At 44.4% G+C, this 25,307-nt stretch overlaps 2 protein-coding genes across 4 annotated transcripts in view; one reads left to right on the forward strand and one right to left on the reverse strand.

The window, feature by feature from the left end:
* The window catches only part of LAMC2 (laminin subunit gamma 2), a 58,094-nt gene extending 52,612 nt beyond the window's left edge, over positions 1 to 5,482 (forward strand). For both annotated transcript variants that reach the window (XM_040446548.1, XM_040446547.1), the window contains exons 22-24: positions 981 to 1,139; positions 1,233 to 1,332; positions 3,734 to 5,482. In XM_040446548.1, the coding sequence (XP_040302482.1) occupies positions 981 to 1,139; positions 1,233 to 1,332; positions 3,734 to 3,987 (513 nt within the window). In that variant the 3' untranslated portion in view covers positions 3,988 to 5,482. The remainder of the gene's footprint in view (positions 1 to 980; positions 1,140 to 1,232; positions 1,333 to 3,733) is intronic.
* A 1,919-nt stretch (positions 5,483 to 7,401) lies between these two features.
* NMNAT2 (nicotinamide nucleotide adenylyltransferase 2) overlaps positions 7,402 to 25,307 on the reverse strand; it is a 149,315-nt gene continuing 131,409 nt past the window's right edge. For both annotated transcript variants that reach the window (XM_040446549.1, XM_040446550.1), the window contains exons 9-11: positions 14,932 to 15,033; positions 14,727 to 14,794; positions 7,402 to 12,787 (exon numbers count right to left, since the gene is read on the reverse strand). In XM_040446549.1, coding sequence (XP_040302483.1) covers positions 12,685 to 12,787; positions 14,727 to 14,794; positions 14,932 to 15,033 — 273 coding nt within the window. In that variant the 3' untranslated portion in view covers positions 7,402 to 12,684. The remainder of the gene's footprint in view (positions 12,788 to 14,726; positions 14,795 to 14,931; positions 15,034 to 25,307) is intronic.

Raw genomic sequence — 25,307 nt, forward strand, 5'->3', positions numbered from 1 at the left:
CACAGTTCAACCCCACTGGATGACAGTTCAACAACTATCATCGATGTTTGATTCAAGATTATGAAATTCTGGAGTTCTGCATCCCTTATCTCTATTTTCTGTGTCTAAGCACCACATATCCTTTTTTTCCCCCCTCCCACAATGTACCAGCACTGTGCTTGGTGCTGGGGATATGGAGATGAGAAAGAGCCAGTCCTTCTCTTCAAGGAGCACTTGGTGCAATGGGGAGAGACAGACTAGTTACACCACAACCCACATGTTAAATGCTATCGTAGGAGCTTTGCTTTCTCGGCTGGAAGAGAGCTTCTTATGTCTCATTTAAGCATGACTTCTAAAAAGCTTCTGCAGCTCTAGAAAGCCCAAAGGGAACTTTTAGTATCTGGACTATTTGACCACTTGGTAATTTGCAAGAATAATTTCTAATTATAAGTCCCTTGAGGGGAGAGACCAGTTTCATGTGCCTCTCTTTATATAGCTTCTAGCACACAGATAACTGCAATTTGATGCTTAACAGCTTATTGATAAAGGTACTGATGAACTTTGTTCTAATAGAAACAAAAGCACAGCTGTAGCCCATTCATTCTCTGCACCTCAAACTCAACTGTCTCAGGGATCCTGGTAAAATCACTCAAAAGTCTGTGGCAGCAAAGAACTATGACAGGAAATGATGTGAATTTCTCACCCTCTGAGTTTTCCCAAATAGTTTTTTATTGCGTTCACTTTTTGGTGAACATTGACTTGACAGGGAACCAGTGTTTCACTTCTGACCCTCCTAGGACCTACAGCCAGACCCTCAAAGTAACTTGTTTCAAGCAGAGCTTGGGAAAGGGTGTGTCTGCAAGTCTGACTGTCCCCTTGTTCATCCAACTCACTCCATCAGGGCCTGGCTGCAGCTGTGTTTTTTCCGTATTTGTTTCTGGGATGTTTTTGTGCCTCACCCCTATATCTCCTCCCGTCCCTGGCTCCCTTTCTTCTCCCAGGAGATAGGGAGTCTGAACTTGGAAGCCAACGTGACAGCAGATGGAGCCTTGGCCATGGAGAAGGGACTAGCCATTCTGAAGAGCGAGATGAGGGAAGTGGAAGGAGAGCTGGCAAGGAAGGAGCAAGAATTTGACCTGGATATGGACACAGTACAGATGGTCAGTTTCCATCGTTTTCCATGGGAGATCCCTTTAAACTTGCTAATGTGAGAGACACCCTTTCAATACTGGTTTGTATTTCTTTTTCTCCAGGTAATTACAGAAGCCCAAAGAGTTGATAACAGAGCCAAGAATGCTGGAGCTACGATCCAAGACACCCTCAACACGTTGGACAGCATCTTAGATCTAATGGGTATGTGGAGTATCCACAATCTTCCAGTCCCATGCTTCAGGGCTTTGCCCAGAAAATTAGCTAGACCTAGCCCTGATGAATGGAAGTCTGATACCCTTAAAGGGTATTTGCTTTGTTTCCACACCCAGAGACTTTGGGCTTTACATGACTTTACATCTTCTGGACTCTATTTTAACGTCTATAAGATGGGTCATTGAGTACCTATTGCCCTTGGAGGTGAAAGTCTGTAGGTCAAAGATCTGGGTGTCTTTAGAGAAGGTGTATTGAGGCTCAGAGAGGTTAATCATGTCCCTCAGATCACATAGTAAATTGTGGAGGCAGTATATTCAACCTTCACAGCTAAAGAGAAGACTGGACAGTTTGACAGTCCTGCTAAGGGTTCTGGCCTTCATCCTGAGCAGCTAGTGGACACTTTAAAGCAGAGTAATAACATCATCACTGTATATTTCAGAAAGATCACTAAGTGGAGTGCAGGAGTGAGTGGAGGAGAGCTTGGAGGTGGGTTAGACAAAAGGCAGAGTGAGACCATTTTGGAAATGGTGGAAGGAGTTGAGGAGGGAGGTGGCCAAGCCTGAACTCTGATACAATAGTGGTAGTAGTAGTGAGTGGGGGAGATTCTCCCAGACTGTGAAGTCAAGAGTCACTTGCTGATTCTACTGTTTGTCCCTCCCAACCCACAGTTATACCTTGATATAAGCGGGAACTTGACCTGCCTGATTGATAGCCCGGAAGAAATGTAAAGATAGTAGGGACAAGAGATACTGCAAAATTTTCGGATAAAATAGATTTAATGGCACAGTTTGGCAACAATTCAGATTTGCCCACAGTATCCCTCCCCCTGATATCGAACCCTCATTTGGCCTGATTTGTCAGGGGCTGCAGCAGATAGGGGACGAGGGATTTGATCATGGATTCCAGCCACATTCAGGGAAAGGTTTGGTTTTACCTTTTCAATTCGGTAGGACAACTCTAAAATCTGATTTTTCTGTGGAGTACCATCCTCACCCTGGCAGATCAATGTTGCCTGTGTTGTTATACTAATGAGTCTGCTTTGTAGTCCCATTAGCTCCAAAGAGTAAATACCCTCTGAGGGTGAAAAAAACACAAAACCCAGTTCCCCAGTGGAGATACAAGCAGCTTTGTTTAGTGTCCTGAAAAAGGTAATGCAACAAACAGGGCCCTTCAAGAGAAAATGAGAGCGTTTTACCAGGTGCCAGGCACCATGCCAGGTGTTCTCTGGTCATTTAAGCCTTTTTGAGGTCCTGTGAGGCAGGTTTTATTATTTTTATTATTTTATTTCACAGAGGAATAAACTGAGGCTCAGAGAGGTTGATAAGTCTCACAGATCACATAGTAAACTGTGGAGGTGGGATCTGAACTGAGGACTCTTTGATTCCAAGGCTCCTGCCCTTTTTGAGCAGATCATCCTGCCTCTCCAAGGACATGGTTATTTTGTTCCCAAGCTTATTTAACTTTCCCAGCATGTCATAGAACCCAGAATTCTGGAATTCTCCCCTGCTCTGAGTTGAAGGTCTGATCTACCAGATATACATTTTTGTTAGGGTATTGTTTCTCCTGTTTACTCTCTGGAGTCCGGGAACAGTAACAGCTTAATCTCTAGGTGTAATAAACTCAGGCAGTCAAATGCTCACACCACGGCTCAGATATGTGAGGCAACCTGACCTTGAGTTTGAATTGACCAAAGGCCACTCAAACCCTTTCCACATTAAATAGGTTTGGCCAGGTGCCCTTCCTGCTGACATTAGTTTTAGATTATTTATGGGTGAAACATACCTCAACAAATATGACTACATTTAATATTGGAAATAAACGAATAACTAGCCAGATTCCCACTGTTTCAGGCTAGAATGATAGCTTACATCACCTCCTAACAGCTGGAATCTATCCCCGAAATGTCAAAGCATACCTTGGCCTCTTTAAACCCCAAACCCAGCCAGTTTCTAAAGGTCTTCTAATGGAAAACAGCAAGATATTTCCCAAGGATAGTTCAGTAAACATAATTTGGAGTTGATTCTGATCCTAGGGTGAGCCGTGTTGGGCAGACACCTTGGACAGTACTCAGTCTCCTATGGCCTTCAGCCTTCGTCTTTTCAGAGCGTGAACTTGGCCCTAAAGTGAAAGAAATCCAAGCTTCATATTGCTTAACTATAGAGTTCAGAGGCTTGAACTGGGCTGTTCATAACTAGTAACTAGGCTAGAGCTCTCAGAATATTTTCTATATTATTCCCAATGTGAAATAAGCCTTTTAAAGGCATGGCATACCATTTTCTCTGGGCAGGTGGAAACAGGTTTTAGTTAAGGGTGTAGAAGGCCCTTGTGTGTTCAAGGAGATCTAATCACAGCTCTTCTATATTAACTCCTTTCTCATTCCCTGAAATAGACCAGCCTGGCAGTGTGGATGAAGAGGGACTGATCTTACTGGAGCAGAAACTCTTCCGAGCCAAGACTCAGATCAACAGCCAGCTGCGGCCCTTGGTGTCAGAGCTGGAAGATCGAGCACGTCGGCAGCAGCGCCATCTTCGTTTGCTAGAGACGAGCATCGACGGGATTCTGGCTGATGTGAAGAACCTGGAGAACATCAGGGACAACCTGCCGCCAGGCTGCTATAATACACAGGCTCTTGAGCAACAGTGAATCTGCCATAGAGATTTCTCAGCTGAGGTTCTTGGGATACAGACCTCAGGAGCCATCTCGTGTGGTTGGGGTGGGATGGAGACACTTGAGCATGTTGAATGGGCATGCTCAGGTCAACTGAACCTGATCCCATCCCTGAGACCTTGGCCAGATAAATGTCTTATCGCACCAGTGTGACACTACTTGCTTCCTGATGCTGGGCAGTGAGGCAAATAGCACTGGGTGTGAGACTGGTCAAGGGCCTGGACCCCAAAGGGTAGACTGGATGGAAGGGCAAGCTGCATGGGCAGGTGTTTGCCTTGGGATAGTCACACACTGAGTCCTGGAGTATGGACAGTGTATGGAGTATGGAGTATGCTGCTGGGCTATAGTCAGCTTATTCTTTGAATAATATGACCAAAGGAGAAATATTTTTACTTTGCCCACCCATACAGTTCTTCCTAATGTCTGAACAGAGAGTGAAGTCCAGTCACACTGTGGCCAGTGAAATACTATTACCTTGTAGTGTCCAACTACAAGCTTCTCATTGACCAGAGTTCCTCCCACTTACCACCCAGTTTGTCAACGTGTCGTCCACTTTCAAGCTGGAAGAAATGAGCAGTGGTGGAGTGAGAGGCTGTAAGGCTGGTCCATTTGGAGCAATGGTGCCTGTTTGGGTCCTGCCACCTTCAGTTTCTTCTGGGGCCTAGAAGTGCCATCCTTTCTCCAGTGACGCCATGGCAACTTAGAGACTACTTTTTTATTAAAGCACTTCTGACCAGCAAAGCAAACACTGGGAAAGTATTTACTTTTGGGTTTCAAAGTGATAGAAAAATGTAGCTTGAGCATTGAAAGAACTACAATTATCTAGAAGATTTGTTAGTCCTAATTCAATCCCACTTTTCAAACACTAAAAATTATGTGTGTCTACGTGTTTTATTTTCTCATTCCCTCTCCCTGTAGCAGAGAATGTTTCTACTCACACTTGAGCTGGGTAGGCTCCATCCTTCATCCTTCCATCCATCCATCCCTCCATCCATCCATCCTTACAACATATATTTATTGAGTACCTACTGTGTGTCAGGGGCTGGGGTACAGTGGTGACGTAGTCTCTGCCCTCACAGAGTTGATTGTCTAGTAAGGAAGACAAACATTAAAAAAAATATATTTAAAATTACAACTCTTGTTCATCACAAGTAGTTTTTATTGCAATAACCCCTTGGTTGGCAACCTCCTTTCTCAACAGAACATGTTGCAAGACACTCCCATGGGGGCACTTGGGTTTGGCAAAGCTGGGATGGGTCTGGGTTGTGCACACTGCTTTGCATTCCAGCCATCACTCCTCCCCTTTCCACATCTGATTGCAACAGACTGTTGAGTCATTATGACACCCCTGGGAATTGCTGGACAATCCAGAGACACTTCCACCTCGGCTTGGAAGACATTGGTGCAGTCTTGCCTCTATAGCTCCTTGGCTTTTCATGGATGTGTTTTTAAATAAAGAACAATTCTTAGATGCCTGTAGTCAGTTTCTAATTTGTCAAACTCTAAGCCTAAGATGGAGGAACCAAAACAATAGAAACCAAAATGTCACAGAGCAGTGGGTCCTAGAGTTTGTATTTTTCTGAACATCTTGTTTTGCCATTTCCACCCATGAGAGCACTTTATGAGAGTTAATTGGTGCTGTCTCCTAAGCATAAAGAAGGACTTATTTCTGGAACAACCTGAGCAGAGTGGGGTTATAATTAATATTTTTGCCTTTCTTCCTTTGGCTATGAAATTAAGGTAAAATCAATAGTTTGTGGTATATTGTCATGCTTTTTAATAAATTAAAATCTAATAAATTAAGATCCTGAATTGGTCATCTACCCAAATGGCCAAGGAAAAAGATTCTGCTCCAGTCCACATTAATCCCTCAAATTCTGACAGGTCTAATCACTTAGCTTTACCTTCTATAGAAGTGAATTTATTATACTGTCTTGGCATAGTCAATCACATGTCTTATAAATCTCTCACTGTAACTAACAACTAGTACCCAGGAAATGTATATGTATTACTTAGATTAACTACTATATCACATCGACCTAAAAATGTATGTGGCTCAAACACAATAGACTTTTTTTCTTGCTCTAATAACGGATAGGGAGCAAGTGGGCAGGGTGACCCTCTACATAGTCATTCCAGGGACCCTGCCATTTGTAACATGTGACTTGCAAGGTCTCCTTGGGACTCATTTCCATTCCAGTGAGTAGAAAAGGAAAAAGACATGGAAGTGGGAGACACCTGAAATGTTTCTGTGTGTCAGGCCTGGAGGGGATGCAAGTCACTTTCTCTCACATTCCATGGTCCAGAACCCAGTTTTAGAACCATATCTGACTTGCAAGGGGTCTGAGAAATAGAGTCCCTTGGTAGGAGGCCATGTCTCAGTGACAATCCTACACTATGAGAGGGAAGAATGCTTTGCTAAGTGATTGGCATCTGTCTCTGCCAAGTATGAGATTTGGCAGTACATGTTCCAGGGAACTTGCTGCGGGATTCCATTAGTTAATACATGCAATTATAGGGGCACCGGGGTGGCTCAGTCAGTTAAGTGTCTGACTTCAGCTCAGGTCACGATCTCACGGTTTGTGGGTTTGAGCCCCACATCCGGCTTTTGTGCTGAGAGCTCAGAGCCTGGAGCCTGCTTCAGATTCTGTGTCTCCCCCCCCCCAACCTGCTCCCACTGTCTCTCTCTCTCAAGAATAAATAAACATCAAGAAAAATACACACAATTATAAAACTATTCCTCAATGGGATGAATCATTAAGAAGGTCATAGAATGGGAGAGGATTCCTGAGTAGAGATGGGAAGTGGAAAAGTGACTCATATGACTCCCTTGATGTAGACATGATCCCATCATTTCTGTGGACCTGACAAACTGTTTATAAGAAGAGAGAAGGGGTGTGTGGCTGAGAGATAGCCTACTCAGGACTTAGCCTCTGTTATGAGTCTTGTCCTGACTCTGCCAGATTAAGGGAGCTGTGATTCCTGGTTCTGATCAGTATTTCTAATTGGTACTGAAAACTCTCTTGTACTTCTCTCCTGAGAGTCTTCTGATTAACTGCGCTGCTGGTAGACTATTACACACATCATCATCTACTTTGACTCACAGGGATTTCTGTTTGGAGATGTGGGTAGGAATGGAGCTGCCCATAGACTATAGCTTCTTAGCAGATGTATTTCTGATCTTATCCCAGGATGTGGTTTCTTGTCAGTACTCTTGGGAGGCCAGAAAAAAGGGGTAAGAAGATACTCAGTAATGTCCATTGTTTGGAGTGAGGCTCAAGGACCAGGAATATGTTTATTAGGTCTTCTTTTAATGTTTTTACATGGTCATGGAAATGTTGTGGATTCTCACTATGGTCCAATTTTCCCACCTGGAAAGTAGACATTAAATTTTTTTTTTTTTTTGCTTGGACTACACTATGGACTACATGGAACTTCCTAAGAAATTCTAAGCTCTGAAGCTTACTTATGGGTCATAAGAGAAGAAATGTGTAGGTACATGTATGTTAGTTCATAGTGAGTGCATATTTTTTTTATAAGTTCATGTAAGTTAGCAAATTAAACCAATGTTTATGCCCAATTTTAAACCAAGCTTTCAACATTACATACTCTCAGGACACAGAAAAAAATGGTTTCGGTTTGTGGCCAAAATAACAAATGTAAACACAAGTAATCAATTTACAAGGCATATCAAGCATCATTATGATGTGCCACCAAACCCAGATGGATACACACAAAAGCTAACTATTCCCAATCGTAAACAGTAACAACAAAACACATAGTAAAAACCAAAATGATTTTTTAAAAAAATCACAACTAATCTGACAAACAAGTGGCTAAGCCCTAAATGAGGGTCCTAAAGGGGAATTGCTATCTTACCTTCTGAATCACGACTGATACTAGCTAATGACAATCACCATTTAGATCTATATCAACACACAATATGTGTTACAACTACACATGAAATAAGGACTAATAGAGCAGAACTGAACAATTAACAAATTATTCATTTTTTTGCTTATTTACATTGCCCAAATTGAGAGTTTAATGATTTGTCTTAAGATCTCTTATACCAAAAGTGAGTTATTTGAGCTGAGTTTTTACAAATACATTTTTGTTTTATAAAGAGCTAATTTCATTCGGGAGCCAAAGCTAACCAAGATGAGACAATGCAGATTAGGTAGGTTCTAAGATCTGATTTTTTTTTTTTAATTGAAAACTGTTAGGCATAATTCACAACTTTGCTAATTATCCTTCCCTGCTTATGACCCTTGGGTATGGCTGTATATTCTTTCATATTACACATGTGACATCAGCTAAACCGGGCAGAAAATCTCTGCTCTAAGAACATTTTTGCAACTGTTGGCTCCTGTCAAGTAAGACTATGACAAAAAAGTGATTAATTCTGCAGCTTACAGAGAAGATTCTGGACAAAGACACAATACGAATATCGTTGTCTTATTTATTAACGTAATTGAAACATTTCGCTGATAAAACTTTTGTCCGTGACTATTCTAGCAACAAAATTTTACTCAAAATATTTCACTGTGAAATGGTGTCGCAACTTTAATGTAGTTTTTATTAATGAATTGATTTTCATAAAGCAAATCTTACTCTCAAAACGGCAGACTCAGTGACCAAAAGTGATTCAGAAAAAAAGCTTCCCCCTCCCCGCGCCAATCCTTGAGACCGTTTGGATCAAACTGAGTTCTGGCCCTGGGCTAGACTGAAGGGAAAGAGTGTAACTCATTCCTAAGTAACTGGAACAAGCTAATAGGACACCCCAAACTTACACAACAAAGAAACCACGTGAAGAATTCAGTTCACTGGGCAGCTATAGGAAGGTGCAGACTGGATGAATCGGACCACAGTGCTATTCCTCGGGTATCCTAATTGGAAGAGCTACAAAATCAGTCCCTGTTTCCATCCTCCCCATCTCACCTGTCAGCCTTCCTGCAGTAGCCTTGGGAGAGATCCTGAGCTTTTCATAGTCTATGGATTTATTTTTGCATTACTCTTTTGATGAATGGAATATAATAACATGCTTCTCTCTCTTAGTCCCCTAAAGTGTGTGTTTCTATCAGTTGGGGAGAGTAGATTTGGGCTGTTAAAATACAAGTCATGTCTCCTCGTAATCCTCTGCCTTTTGCTGCAGTTTGATTATTGAGTCTCACTTTCTACTTAATTAGAACAGCAAGTTCTTCTTTCTGAGAAGCTGAAGCATGAGACCAGAGAACGCTGGGGAAAGTTGGCCAAGTGGAGGTGGAAGAATAGATAGCGTCTCTAGAAGCTCTAGCTCTGGGTTTCAGGCACTTCAGTAAGAGACTTTCCTCCCCTGTTCTTATGTACATTCAAGGAAAATGAAAGCAAGAAGGCCCCAGAGACTGCCTGGGGTTGGGGGTGGCGAATGAGGTACCAGGTAGCAGCACAGAACCCCCCAGAGGGCCACTCCTTGAGGTGAGAGTCACTGGCACAAAGGGTTTCCCTCCTGCCTGTTCAGCCACTTTCAGAAGAGCAAGAGGGATGTTTTTCATCGAGAGGCAGGAAATGAGGCTCCTGACCTCTCTGTTAACATGATCATTGTGCCCCACGTGTTTCTCAAAATCTCTGAGCCATGCCAGCCTTGAGTTGGCCTTTGTAGGAAGAAGTGGGACCCCAGAGGGGGAAGTCAGGGCCTAGAGGTCATCCTTGTGGCACCCGGGGCACTACTTCAAACTCTGAGTCATTCTAGTGCCAGCCTTTGCAGCATCACAGGCACAATGTCCTGCCCTGGACTGAGATAGGGGCCCTGACCTCCCCCTAGCAAATGAAGAATGGGGCAGGTTGGAGAATGGACAATTCTACCCAAAAGGAAATTCACATTTCCTTATATTAAAGAAAAGCTATTTTAATATAATCCCTGTGATCCACCAAGATAAGATCTGCCCCATTTCATTCCAGACATCTTTATTGCCCCTGTTGTTTCCCTGCCTATCCCCACACAGAGTATACACAGCCAGCCCAGTTCCCTATCATGGGCTGCGGGCCAAATGGGACTTGATCACAGAGCCCAGCAGAGTAACAGGGTGCACCAAAGAGACAAATGACGTCTGGGTTTTCTCAGATGTGCTTATGTAGATCCTCATAATAAACTCTAACCATAGAGAAACTCCACATCCTTAAAAATGCCATGTTGCCCTAGGGAATTCAGTTCCCTGTTTTCTTTTCCTGGATTAGGACCGTTTTGCCCAGAAAAAGCCTCTTCTGTGTCTCTCTGTCTGGTGTCATCTTGAACATTCCAGGTCTTTCTTAGCCTTCCATAAAGCAATCCTTTCTTGGATTCAGTGGGTCACTTTTTGGGATTTCCTCTAAGTTGTTGAGATCTCTTGATTTCTAAGGGAAACCTAGCTATGGCCTTCCTCCCTTCCCTCAGGACTGCCATATACAATGCCCTATATAGGAGCACCTGGGTGAGACATAATTTAAAAGAAAGATGCCAGACAAAGGCTGAAAAGTGTAGAAACCACATGCTACCTGGTCAATATCATGGGGGAACTAGAGGGACAGAGAGAACGGGGTGGGATGACCTAAGGGTCAGGGAAACAACATCCTTTTGCCAGGCTCTACACTTGCTGTGTAACCTTGGGCCAGCCATTTAATCCAGTGGATCTCTGCTCCCTCATCTTTTAAAGGAGAATGTTGAATTAACTAATCTCTGAAGTTGTGGGTTTTTTTTTTTCCATTTATGATTTCATGAGCCTTAACCAAACACCGAAACCCAGGATTAGAATCTTCATTCCCTCCTCTGGAGATTATTTTCATAATCCAAGAGGAATAACACCCTCCTAGATGATGCTGTAACATGCTCTTCTGTTGAATCCTGTTCCTTTTCCTGGAGGCCATTGAAGAATGTCACAGATGTGAAATGTGTGCTGAAGAATGGTGTCCCTGATGTCAGATCTCACCCCACCCCTCCCGGACCATAACTGTCACTAGATTTTGATAAAATTATCCAGCTCCTTGGAGACCCATTCCATGAAGACAACCAGAAACCCCAGAGCCAGAGACTAGATGAGAGACACAGAGCATAAGAGAATAATTTTCTTTTGGCTCTCGAAACAGGGCCTGAATGAGACCTGAACAACTAGAACAGTCTGTCAGAACCGTTTCCAGGAGCAGCAGACAAGGTAAGAAGTTAGAAAAAGAATGAAACAATTTAGTGGCTCTTGATGCCCTCCCCGCCATGACCTCTGTTCTGTGAACCCATTCCCCTGCCAGACACGTTTCCTCAGGCGATGAGTGTGGTTTCTGGGCTCTGCAGGAGATATGAGTAGCTCAAGAAACAAGGCCGAAGTAGTGTGTCTCCAGAAGAAACTGACCTCAGGCACCAGCTATGTCAGCACAGCGAGAGTAGGTGAGAGCCATCAATTCCATCAGGGCAACAAGTTGCTCTCTCCTTGGCCATCCTGGACTTCTAGCACGACAAAAACATCTCCCAGCCAAACAGGCAAAAAATAATTCCAATTAGCAAAGATCTCTAGGGTTGAGTGAATTCCTAGCATGTTTTATTTCAGAAATGACTGCATTGGTAGGATTTGGCTTTGAATATGTGATTCTTTTTGGAGGCAGGGATGTAGCTAGCTATGACCTCCAAGGGCTTAGGTGGTGACCTGAAGCTTCCTTGGAAATGCTGGGCTGGCAGGGAACCCACTGTGCCATCAGTCACAGTCCAAAGGAGAAACTGTACAAATGCCACCAGGATATGACGATAGACTGGCTCCGTGTGATCACAGGCCCAGAGCATCAGGAAAATGATCTTCTAAAACAAAGGAAACAGATTCAAACTCTTCTGAGAAACCCTACTATTCCCAGATATGCCTCCCAGGTTTCAGAACCTGGAAGCCTCAGTCCTGACCCTAGACTGTTGCTGTGTGTGGGTGTATGGGTGTGGAGGGTGTGAGTGGGTGAGTGGGGGAGGGAGTGTTGGGAAAGTGGAGGCAGCCTGACCTTCTTTACCGGGTGTGGCCCTCACCCACATACTGAGCGCTGAGGCTGGTTACAGTGTCCGATCAAAAGGGAGGTTAACCCCACAGGAATGCATTGAGACTACAAACATAAAGAACCACGCAAACGGATTTCATCCAAATTCTATGAGGAGTGAACAACAAAACAAAACCAAAAAAAACCCCCAAAAACCAAAAACCAAACCAAAACAAACAAACAAACAAACAAACAAACAAAAAACCACACCAAAAAACAAGAGCAGAAAGAAAAAAAGAAAAGAAAGAAAAATAGCCCTTCATGGTAAAGGGCATGCTGGGAAGGCGAGAGCCAGAGCCGCCTCCCCAGAGCATGCTGGGAGGACGGGCCCCGGAGCCGCTCTCTAGAGCATGCTGGGAGACAGATACCAGCACATCTCTAAGGACTGCACTCCCCCCAACTCCCACCCTATTCCCTCACCCACCCCCGACCCGGAGACTAGAGGAAAGTCTGTCCAAAGATGACTGCTGAATAGGGTGTGCCGTGGTTCTCTGCAGGCCCCCACACCGTGGAGGGTTGAGTCAGCAAGTGGGGAGAACAGTCAGGATGAGGAGACGGAGCAACAGAGAGGAAAATGAGGGGCTGACAGAGACTGGAGGGGCCAGTGTGTTGGTGGAGGACGAGGGGAGAGTGGAGCCCAGCGCCGTGTGGCTGCTAGCCCGAGGCATTGATGTACAGCTGGCTCTTGAGAATGTAGTCGATGACCGGCTGGGACAGGTAATCCACGACATGGCCGTCCCCGTGCTGCAGGGCCAGCCTGGATGAGAAGAGACGGTCGTCAGAGGACACCCTCCCTGCAAGGCAGGAGGACTGGCCTGCCCCTTCTCCATCAGAGGAAGGGTTTACCCCACATCCCGGTGTCTGCCTCTGCTGGGCTCCATAAATGGCTTCCCTATGGGGGGGAGAGCTTGCTTGTCCCAGGATCCCTCCCACACCCCGGTGACTCCATTTCACCCTGGCTCTGCCATTTCCTAACTGAGGGGCCTGAAGCAAGTTAATTAAGCCTGTCCTTCAGTTTTCTCCCCTGTAAAATGAGGGTAATGTTTGGGCCTATCTCCTTCAGTTATCAAAAGGTTTTGAAAAAAATAAAAGGATTGAATGCATCGTTATGCAAAGCCAAACACACAGTAGGTATTTCAGTGTGTTAGCTATTCTTATTTCACTCCTTTGTGTTTCTCTGCATTCATGAAAATGAATCTCCTGATTGACCACGCCTTTCCTTCCTACTGGAGCCCTGACAGAGAAGAAGAAGATGACCTCTTCTGAGCCCCTTCTCACAAGCCCTGGAGGCTGTGGAGGAAGGCAGTACCAGGTACGAAAGCGTTCTGGTGATACACTTTGGTTTCTTCACAGCTGTGCTCCAGACTTGGTCTGGCTGCTTCCATTCTCTACTCATATGATGGTCTTGGGAATGTCAGGCCCCAAGGAGCTATTTGTAAAAAATGCACATACTCCTCCAGATATTGAGATTCTAAAAGGCATCTGAGCCCTGCCCTGTGAGACCTCTTCAGAGGCTGGCTCGTTGCCTTTTCAATGCATATACTGTCCTGATCTTGCAAGCAAGCTAGGTCCCTAAGTGGCTCCCTGAACAGTTCACAGGGAACTTCTTGAAAAAGTGGTCTGTATCTGTGGTTTCCAAATGTTAACCCCAACTTGATCAGAATCACCCAGGAAGCAAATTCCTAGGCCCATCCACCACAAATTGCGATTCAGTGGGATTGAATGGGACACAGGAATTTGTGTGCTTGTGTAAGTGTGAGGGGTGATTTTATTGTGCAGCCATGTTTGGAGCCAAATCCTTCTCCTCTCCCCTCATTGGCCATTGCCATTGGGTTTCAGCTCTCACCTCTCAATTTGATGCTACTCTTTAACTATTTACACATGAGCACATACTGTCTCTTTCCCTGGTTCCCTTGAAGGGAGGAATAGCCGTGTGACTGAGGCTGAGCCAGTGGGATGCAGGGGAAAGTGATCTGCACAACTCTGAGTCACCTTTTTAAAGACCAAGTTCCTGCTCTTTCCAGCAGTCATGGCAGCAGCTGTGGACCCACAGATAGGGGCTTCACATCGAAGAGGTCAGAGGTCAGTTTCTTTTGACTTCAGTAAGAGGGAAATAGACATTTTCTTAAACTGTGACTATTTTGGCTCTTTTTGTTATAGCAGCTTAGCCTATACTCTTATTAATACAGTACTTCATAACTACCTCACACTAAAGAGTCTCAAATTAAAAACATCCCCTTCCCCCCACAAACCAGCTAAAACTAGTCAAGGACCTGCTCCCCTTTAAAAGTAAATGACTGGAGGGAGGGGCACCTGGGTGGCTCGGTCCGTTAAGCATCCGACTTCAGCTCAGGTCATGATCTCAAGGTTCATGAGTTTGAGCCCCGGTTCCCTCTCTTTGCTGACAGCTCAGAGCCTGGAGCCTGCTTCGGATTTTGTGTCTCCCTCTCTCTCTCTCTCTCTCTCTGTCTCTCTTGCACTCTGTCTCTCTCTCTGTGCCTCTCAAAAACGAATAAATGTTAAAAAAAATTTTTTTAAGTAAATGACTGGGGACAAATACATGAAGTCCCCAAAGAAGGCTGAATACCAGGCAGCAGGGTGTCAGCAAATGTAAGGGTCAGCTTGAACTGAGGAAAGTTGTATAAAACTTGTGAGCCCATTTGACCAAGTTCCCTCTGGCTGTTTGCCAAGCGTACCTGCTCTTGGTTGAGCTGACAACAGACATAGGATGGTTGATGTCATCCTTCACCACCATGATGTTGTTCTGGGGATAGAGCAGAGAAAGCGGGTTGCCAGTCCCTCACACTACACTCCGTGGGTGCCCTCATTCCTCCAGCCCCCAGGCCTCTCAGAGAAGGAACACGCCACAGAGCTATAGCAGCCAGGAGATGAAGGACTCACTTTGTATTTGCGGAGTATTGAGGAGTGATTCATGATCCGGTCTGTGTCAGCTGCGTCCCGGGGCACCACCACGATCCCAAAGTCCCCCACAATCACCTCCATCTGAAAAAACAGAGAAAGCATCCTTTGATGAGACCATGACTCCAGCGCCTACTAAGGAACTCCTTAGCAGGTGGAATGATCTTCCATGTGGAACCGCAAGCTTTAGTCTTCAGCTTGCCTTCTCAACTCTACGAGTCAGCTGCTTCAAGTAACAACCTGTAACAGTGTTCGTGGGACGAGTGGGAACTTCACCTGGCACACAGAAGATGCTAAATAAATACCTCCAGACTGAAAGAATAAATGCATTCCTGCATGTCTGGGCAAGACCTCTCCAATTCCTGAGGCTCCTGCTGAGTTCATTATACTGAAGAGTAATAGGAAGGACACATAGTCCGTACGTGGTAGACACCCTCACAGGCCACAGGTCCCGCTGCCCAGCAAGTGCACCCCAGCTCCCAGCCAGACTACTCAGAAGGATGGAATGCTCCCTCGCTCACCCATGTCAAAGCTGCTGGGGGCTTAAGGGTGGTGAAGAGCACAGAAGGGCTTGGAATGCCTGTGTGCCCACAGGCAGTGATAGGAAGATGATTATGGGGTCACTTCTGAGATCAGCCTCTGATAAATGCTTGCTGCCATAATGAGAAATGAAACCTTTTCATTAAAAAAAATGTTTTTTTCTGGTTACAGACACAGTATAAGCTTGGGAAATTCAGGGGGTAAAAATCAGCCACAATCACACAATCCGGATAACTACTCTTAACATAGTGTATTTCTGTCCAGTGTTTCCTTCTTTACAAAGAAGTGTATATATCTACAACTGGATTAAATTGAAAAAACTAATCATTTTCCTATACTTTTCATTTAGCATTATATTGTGAGCATTTTTCACATTGTTAAAAATTATTTGAAAACATTAAGTTTTAACAGTCTGTATACTTCATTATCTGTACTATGCTATACATGACATTAAACCAATCTGGTATTATAAAATGTGTACAGTTACTTCTGATTTTTTATAAGTATACATAACACTTTGTTGAAGATCTTTATATATAAATCTTTCTCCCCTTCTTAATTGTCTTAGGATAAGAAGTGAAATAATTAGATTAAAGCATAAAAACTGACATATATGAACATATTTATGATGCATGATATAGATGAACATATCTCACAAACATATTTCAAGCTCCTGAGACATATTACCAAGTTGCTATCTGGAAACTCATGCAAATTTTTTTTTTTTTATTTATATATGAAATTTATTGTCAAATTGGTTTCCATGCAAATTTTTATTTTCAAAAAGCCTGAAAGTTACGGCATTTAATAGACTTGGGTCTAGCCCAGGCATATTACTGTTTAGACCTTGCCAGCTAAGGATCCCAGACGGGGAAAGAAGGGAGGGGGAGACAGGTTGCTTTTAAGCAGTGCAGCTCATTGAGTAAGACCTGCTCTGGTGGCAAGGGACCCGGGACTTCCTCCTAATAAGTGCCACAAAAACAGACATAATGGAGCACTGTGGCCACTTCTCTATCAGACAATTTCTGTATAAGCAGAATTCCACTTCTAAGTCTAATTTATCGATTATGGTTGAGTATGCACGTGCACGCCCGTGCATGTGCACACGTGTCCTTGGGTATTTCCATCCACCTTTACCCTACTTCTCCATTGCTTACACCTGGAGCTATAGTCGCGGCTAGAACTCTGATGTTGCTGAGACAAAAAGCTGGTGGAAGGTACCCTGGGAGGGAGACTGTGGAGAGAACTTGGAAGCTACGTATACAGCATCAGAGCCCCCATTGGGTCGGGCCATTTGGAAGATAACACAGCCTTACACAGCATGCTGCATCTCCCGGTAGTGTTCAGATTGGGCAAACTGGCACCACACGTTTGTCCTATAAACCAGAATGTTAGGGAGAGGCCTGGCAAGGAGTTGGAGGTAGACCCAACTACTTGGTAGGTAACCCAAGGCACTGGCTCTCAAATGTGGCTGCAAATTTGAATCACCTGAAGAGCTTTTAACATTGTTGAAGCCCAGCTCACACCCAAGATCAGTTAAGTCAGGATCTCTGGGAATGGGACCCAGGCATCAACAGGTTTTTTTTTAACTTCTCAGGTGATTCCAATACGCAACCAGCTTGAGGACTGGTGGTCTAAGTTTTGCTTAAAACTCCAGGGAGGGGTGCCTGGGTGGCTCAGTCGGTTAAGCGTCCGACTTCGGCTCAGGTCACGATCTCTCGGTCCGTGGGTTCGAGCCCCGCATCGGGCTCTGGGCTGATGGCTCAGAACCTGGAGCCTGTTTCAGATTCTGTGTCTCCCTCTCTCTCTGCCCCTCCCCCGTTCATGCTCTGTCTCTCTCTGTCTCAAAAATAAATAAACGTTAAACAAAAAAAACAAAAAACTCCGGGGAAGTGGTAGTGTAGAGACAGAGAAGGGAGAAGAGGAGAGGGCAGGCAGGGAAAGAGAGAGGGGAAGGGAGGTGGGGGAGGGGAAGAGGGGAATCCATCCAAGTTGGTGTACATGGACCTTCCTCAACTGCCTGGCTATGTAGTTGCTTCAAGATACCTGGTGTACATGGTGTAATACCTTCAATTTGATTCTGAGAACCTGGTAGTGTTCCATATATGATGCATGAAATAATGGGGCTGTTTGAAGTGAGCATTCTCATTGGAAGCATGAAAACTTTCGTTCGGAGTGGTTCAGAGTGGAGTCGGGCCTCACGGGGGATCACCCTATGGGTGACATTAGTGCAGCTGCTGCTTCCCACTCAGGAACTAATGATCTGAGCACTCAATCAGTAACAGTGCCAGGTGGCTCAGTGGGTGGCAAGCAGATGGAGACCTTGCTGCTTGAGATATATTCTTTTTCCAGAAACAGGTGGCAGGCCTGCCCCCTGGGGATCCCAGACAGGGCAAGGGAGACAGGGTCTACAGGACAAGACACAGCTTAACCACATCCAAGCCTCATATCTGCAGAGGTTTGGGTCCGAGACTGCAGAGCTTTTCTGCAACTTTGGCCAGACCCTAGGGCACTGGGTCTAGAGAGTGTTTGTGTGGGTGTGCATTTGGGGGTGGGAGAGGTGTCACACACTAGAGTTGGTGAAGTGTACCCTCAGTCCCATAGGTATCCATCTTGTGCAGGGACTTGGCTGTCCTTCCCATGCCACTCCCAATCCCTGCCTCCTGTCTTCACCTGGCTTCTCTCTCCAGGAGACCAGGAGACAAGGAGACCACCCTCTGCCAGTTGCCTCCTACCTCAGCAGCTGCAATTTTGGGTCTCCCTGTGCTGGTTCTTTCTCATATCACGTACCTTGACCCATTGGAGTCCTTGGACCTTTCTCTCTCTCTTTTTTTCCTATCTATACTTACACTCTTAATGATTTCACTCAGTTTCACAGCTTTAAAGACTGAAGGCTCCCATATTAATACCTCCAGCACAGACTTCTCTCCTGACCTTCAAACTCATATATCCAGCAGCTCTTTCTTTTTTTTTTTTTTTAATTTTTTTTTCAACGTTCATTTATTTTTGGGACAGAGAGAGACAGAGCATGAACGGGGGAGGGGCAGAGAGAGAGGGAGACACAGAATCGGAAACAGGCTCCAGGCTCTGAGCCATCAGCCCAGAGCCTGACGCAGGGCTCGAACTCACGGACCCCGAGATCATGACCTGGCTGAAGTCGGACGCTTAACCGGCTGCGTCACCCAGGTGCCCCTCCAGCAGCTCTTTCAATATGGCTATTTAGATGGGGGCATCTCAAATCTAAAATGTCCACAGGCCCCTGAACCCTCTGACATCAATCAGTCAATCAATCTTCATACCCCCCAAAATGCATTTCCTATATTTTTTTCATTTCAGGAAATAGAAACTCTCTTCTCACAACTGCTCAAGCCAAAGCCTTGGCATTTTCCTTGATGGCTGTCTTTCTCTCACATCCCACATTCCATCTAAAAGGTAATAAAATCAGGGGCACCTGGGTGGCTCAGTCAGTTGAGCTTCCAACATTGGCTCAGGTCATGATCTCATGGTCCATGAGTTCAAGCCCTGCATCGGGCTCTGTGCTGACAGCTCAGAGCCTGGAGCCTCCTATTCTGTGTCTCCCTTTCTCTCTGCCCCCTCCTTGCTCATGCTCTGTCTCTCTCTGTCTCTCAAAAATAAATAAATGTTTAAAAACCTTTTTTTTTTTAAAGGTAACCAAATCAATTCCATCTTCAAAACAAATCCAAGAATCTGCTTATTTTTCACCATTTCCATCAAGTATATCCTGGTCCAAGCCTCCTTTGGTAGGTTAAATAATGGCCCCCAAAGATAACCAGGTCCTAATCTCTGGAAGCTGTGAATTTTATCTTATAAAGCAACATATATGCAAATGTGATTAAGCTAAGGATCTTGAAATTATCGTACATAACCTAGGTGAGCTGTCTAATGGCAATAACAAGTGTCCTTACAAGAGGGAGGCAGAGGGAAATTTAACACAGAAGAGAGATGATGCAAAGAGAGAGCAGAAGATTTGAAGATTTTCCACTGTTGGTCTTGAGGATGGAAAGAAGGGGTCATGAGCCAAGGAAGACAACCAATGCAGCTCAAGAAGCCGGAGAAGGCAAGGACAGATTCTCACCTGGAGCTTCTGGAGGGAATGTGACCTTACCAACAACTTGGGTTTGGCTCAGTGAAACCTCTTCGAACCTCTGGCTTCCAGAAGGGTAAGAACATCAACGTGTGTGGTTTTAAGCCACCAACTTGCAGCAACAGAAGACTAATTCATCCCTATAGCCTCTCACCTGGATTGCTCAGGTCTCCTTGTTTTTCTCTTGCCTTTTTCAGTCTATTCCCAACAGCCAGACTAAAAGTATTAAAATAGATCATGCTGCTCCTTTACTCAAAACTCTTCACTTAAATATCACCTTCTCAATGAGACCACACCATTTCAAGACCATGCTATGTACACAGACCCACATGCAACCCACACCTTCACAGTCCCTACACCTTCCTAGGTTTCACACCCCTCCTTAGCCTTTGTGTCCATCTAACATCACACACACACACACACACACACACACACACACAGTTGTTGTTGTTTAACCTTATTTTTGTCCCTTTCTCTCCTATAAAGGTAGCCTCCATGAGGGCAGGGAATCTTGTGTGTTTTAGTCATCACTGTCCCAAGGGAAAAGAACCTGGCACCTCAAACATGCTTAATAAATGCTGTTGAATAAGTAGATTCCTACAGAGTCTTGTCTGGCAGCCATCTCTGAGGCATTAACTGATAAGGTCTCCCTGTCTCGGGATCCGGCAAGGAGCCCATGCTACTTAATGGGAGTTCTGGAGCCCCAAAGAAGTTATGTGAAAGATAGACTCTCACATCCTATGATAAGTAAGGGTGAGCTTACTTTTGCAGACTCCTAGACTTGATCTGATTGGTCAGTAGAATCACCTGGGGGAGCTTTAAAACTCACAACAAAAGCAGATGCCCCAGCTCTTACCCCAGGGATTTTGATATAACATGTCTAGGATGGGCTGTAGCCCCTCTCTTCACAAAGCTCCCTAATCCTTCTGATGTGCACCAACCTTTGGGAAATTGTTGCTGTAAATCACATGAGCAGTTGCCTAAACTGCTAGTTCTCTGGCCTGGTTTGGGAGGAGGCCAAAATGAGATATTCGTGAGACAAGCACCTCTGAGGATTCCAGCAAAAATGAGGAGGTCACCCTGTGCCCTAGGGAGTGGGGGTGGTTGGGGCTGACATCTGACCCCAGGAAAGAGAAGTTTGCTCAGGTTCTCCCTGCCCAAGAAGCCTGCAGGAGTGTGCTCAGGCCCCTGGAATGGAGCTGTTATTCCAGAAGGATGTGGCCAATGTCTCCTGTATGTTCATGAAGAATTCTCTGCAGGTCTTGCCTTGGGGGTGGGGATGTGGGTGAGTAGCCAGGGTAGCAGAGCTGTCTTGGTTGGCAAGTCCCTTTCCCGATGGTAACCAATGTGATCCCATACTGCCACAGCACAGTTAGCAGGATCAGGGTACAATCTCCCCCTACCCCCGGCATAGAGTGGCCCTCTCAGTGTAGCTCTGGTCTGTCATGTCTGAGGTGGGGGTCTGTGACATTTATCCTGTTTCAACTTCCTGCTCTTGGGCACAGCTTTTTGATTATATCTTTTCATCCTCTGGTCAAAGGTTCCCCAGGAGAAGCAGGGGTGGGGATGGAGAGAGGAAGTGGGAGGAGGCAGACTCTGCTTCCCCAAATGTGGGGAATCTGAAGGAAGGATATGAGACATGTTGAGGCAGGAAGCAACTTGGCCTTGGGAAAGAGAACACTCATGAGGACCCAGGCGGCAGATCTCCTAGAAGGGATGTGAACTTCTCCAGGAGACTGAATTTCACAATCTGCATTGTTGAATTTGGGGAATGCTTCGAGTTGGGGGTGCCCTGTGTTCTTAGCCAAGTACTTTCCTGGGCACCAAGGACAGAATGTTGAATAAGACAGATATGGCTTCATCTCCTGGATCAATCACTATCTAGCAGGAGGCATTAAGCAAAGGATTAATTATTTCAACTGTATCCCTTGCTATGAAGGACAAGGGCAGGTTACTATTGAGTGGCTAATATCTTCTAGTGGTTAATGTCTAATGGGTAACTGGTAAAAGTTTGGGCCATATCTCATTGTGAACTTAACTATCTTATGGGCTAACCTCTTCCAATCAACCCGTACTCATGTGCCCTTTCATTCTTTCATTCAACAAAGTGTGTATATGGTGAACGGGGCACTATCCTGGTGTTGCCAAATAAGACAGGCACGTATAGTGTACTCACACACCTTACCTTCCAGTAGAGAGAGACCATAAACAAAAATGTAAATAAAAAAACATGAGGTGGAATTAAGTACAATATTGAATGTAAAACAAAAATGATCTTCAAGCTGAAACCAAAATGACAAGAATGGGCCAGACTTAGAGATACCTGGGGCAGGAGCACTCCCAGTTAGCACACAGCCTGCAGCCCTGAGCTGGGAAAAACTATTCAAAAATAAAACAAACAGGTACGACTGAGGCACAGAGAAGTAGGAAAAGCAGACAAGGACCAGAGATCAAAGATGGGATTTCATTCCAATTGCAAACAGAAGCCATTGGAGTGTTTTAAACAGAAGGTTTAACTTCCATTGACAATAGGATCCAATGTACATTGATTTACCCAGGCAAGCCTACCTGGTTAGATCCTCTATAGTATCATTCTGAAATCAGGGTTCAGAATCCTGACCATCTCCCCCAAACAGTGCTCTCTTCTGTAGGTACAGCACATAGGTGACTTGGGCCCACTTGTGTTTCTTCTTCAGATGAGGATGTTCAGGGATGAACATGGGACACTCATGGATTTGAACCCACTCTGGTCTGCTTTAAAGGCTCTTTCTGCCACATTAAACCTCTTCTAGATCCATTTTCTAAGACTTGCATTTTAGCAACTTGAAACTTTTTTGGTTTGAAAATATATTCTCTTATTTTTCCTCCAAGTTTATCATGGGCCATTCTCAATTCATTACTCTACAATGCCCTCTGGAGTATAGAATTTTGTATACTTCCAACTGGGTTGCAAAAGATGCAAGGAAAGATGTCCAGCAGAAGCCACATGGTGGGTTAGGAGCTTCTGAAATATGCCCCACCCATTTCAGTAAAGAATCCTCCACCCTTTGGGAATGCAAGCTGGTGCAGCCACTCTGGAAAACAGTATGGAGGTTCCTCAAAAATCTAAAAATAGAACTATCCTACAATCCAGCAATTGCACTACTAGGCATTTATCCAAGGAATACAGGTGTGCTGTTTCGAAAGGACACATGCACCCCCATGTTTATAGCAGCACTATCAACAATAGCCAAAGTATGGAAAGAGCCCAAATGTCCACTGATGGATGAATGGATAAAGAAGATGTGGTATATATATACAATGGAGTATTACTCGGGAATCAAAAAGAATGAAATCTTGCCATTTGAAACTACGTGGATGGAACTGGAAGGTATTACGCTAAGTGAAATTAGTCAGAGAAAGACAAAAATCATATGACTTCACTCAGATGAGGACTTTAAGAGACAAAACAGATGGACATAAGAGAAGAGAAACAAAAATAATATAAAAACAAGGAGAGGGACAAAACAGAAGAGACTCATAAATATGGAGAACAAACTGAGGGTTACTGGAGGGGTGGTGGGAGGGGCGATGGGCTAAATGGGTAAGGGACAGTAAGGAATCTACTCCTGAAATCATTGTTGCACTATATGCTAACTAATTTGTATGTAAATTAAAATAAATTAATTAATTAATTAATTAATTAATTAAACAAAAAAGAATCCTCCACCCTTGTTCTGGCCTCTCTTCCTCTCTGGAGGGAAATCAGGGCAGAGGTTAGTATGATCTGAGTTGAGAAAGTGGGAAGGCATTTCCACAATGGTTCTCTTAAGGGCAAATGAATGATCCTTCAGAGGGGTTTCCCAGAGGAAATTATCCCCATCCCCATTTCCAATTTGACTGGGGGTGTGGGAAGGCAAGAGATTCCAGACTCAAGTCAAAAGCTTGAACTCCAAACCAACATTATCTTTCACATGAGAACCAGAATCTCCCATGGTAGGAGCTAAGCCTCCTACCCCGAGCCTGTAAATTCGGCATTGGTTTTTATCAGTGTGGGGGCCTAATTCCCCGGGGTGGAAGTGTCCATCGGGCTTCCTGGCTGGAGCTGGACTGTCTGATAAAAACCATCTGAGCCTGAAAGACCAAATGTTTGTCTTTGCTCTATTAGTCCTGGAGCCCTGGGATTTCTTCTGGAGTGGCTAGTGCCCCAGGCTCTTCCTCTGTTTATTTTCCTTGGTTGTTTTCCCATAGCTGGTGGATGTAGGAAGCAGTTGGCCCATGACTCGTTGGCTGGAAAAATGTAGGGTATAGCCAATCAGAGGCTAGAATGCTGGGTTTCAAGAAGTACAAAAAGAAAGAAAAAGAAAAAACAATTTCCTCATCAACCTACTTCTGGTGCCTACTGTTCCACCTTTAGATTTTCATTCCTTCGGGTCAATTAGTAACCATTGCTCATTAAAAAAAATTTTTTTTAATGTTTTTATTTATTTTTGAGACAGAGAAAGAGCATGAGCAGGGGAGGGGCAGAGAGAGAGGGAGACACAGAATCTGAAGCAGGCACCAGGCTCTGAGCTGTCAGCACAGAGCCCGACACGGGGCTTGAACCACAAACTGTGAGATCATGACCTGAGCCGAAGTCGGACGCTTAACCGACTGAGCCACCCAGGCGCCCCAAATGTTGCTCATTTAAAATGCAAATAACATTCAAAAGCAGCTAATACATTTAGCCATTGAACTTAATGATTTTGTCTATTTGCTGAAAAGTCAAAAAGCTTTCTCAAATAAAGACCAAGATAAACCTTCTATTTCAACCAGCCAGAACCATCTCCCCAGAAGCTCTTGTTCCCACCATTAGATCTTTTACAGCCTACTCTCAAACCGAAAAGCCCTTTCTCTTTCCACCCACTTAACACAATCCTGCCCCTCATTCAAAGCCCAGCCCAGGTGCTCCCCTCTTACAGCCTGCCACGAATTATACACACACACACACACACACACACACACACACACACACACACATATGTATGTATATGTATATACACACACACACACACACACATATATATATATATATATATATATATATATAAAATTCTTCTCATTGTCTGTCTTTTATGGATTAGGGATCTGATGACTTGTGTGAAGTTGGGCTCTGCTGTTTAACAGCTATGTGGTCTTCGACAAGTCACAATCCATGTGAGCCCTGGCATTCACACCTGTACATGTGAATAGAGATTCCCCTTCACAGGAGTGTGTTAGGGGTTGATTGCACTAATCCATGAAAAACAGTCGAAGTGTTTATGTGTAGCTCCCTCACTAGAAAGTAAAGTGCACACAGTGGGGAACTTTGTCTATTTTGTTTTCTCTGCTCATTCGGCCCTAGAACAATGTCTGGCACTTGGTAGGTACCCAATGAATATTTTAAAATCAATAGATGAATAACAACCAACATTTATTGAGTGCTTACGAGGTTCAGGAACTCTTCTAAACTTTTTACAATTTTATTTTATGTAATACAAAAAACTGATATAATGAAAAAGATATTTTTAGACTGCAAGTGCCTTAAGGACAAATAGCATACTTATATTAGTACTGGGCACTCAGTAAGTATTCACTGCAAGATTGATTGAAGGAAAGAATGCTTAAATTGGAATTAATTTGCCAGACTGCCTTCCATCATAATATGATGGACAAAGAAGCTGACAGCATAAGAGCCCTAGACAATGGGTTTTAT

The sequence above is a fragment of the Herpailurus yagouaroundi genome, unplaced genomic scaffold (assembly GCF_014898765.1).
Source record: "Herpailurus yagouaroundi ecotype Mexico unplaced genomic scaffold, PumYag 195, whole genome shotgun sequence".
Classification (NCBI taxonomy): Eukaryota; Metazoa; Chordata; class Mammalia; order Carnivora; family Felidae; genus Herpailurus; species Herpailurus yagouaroundi.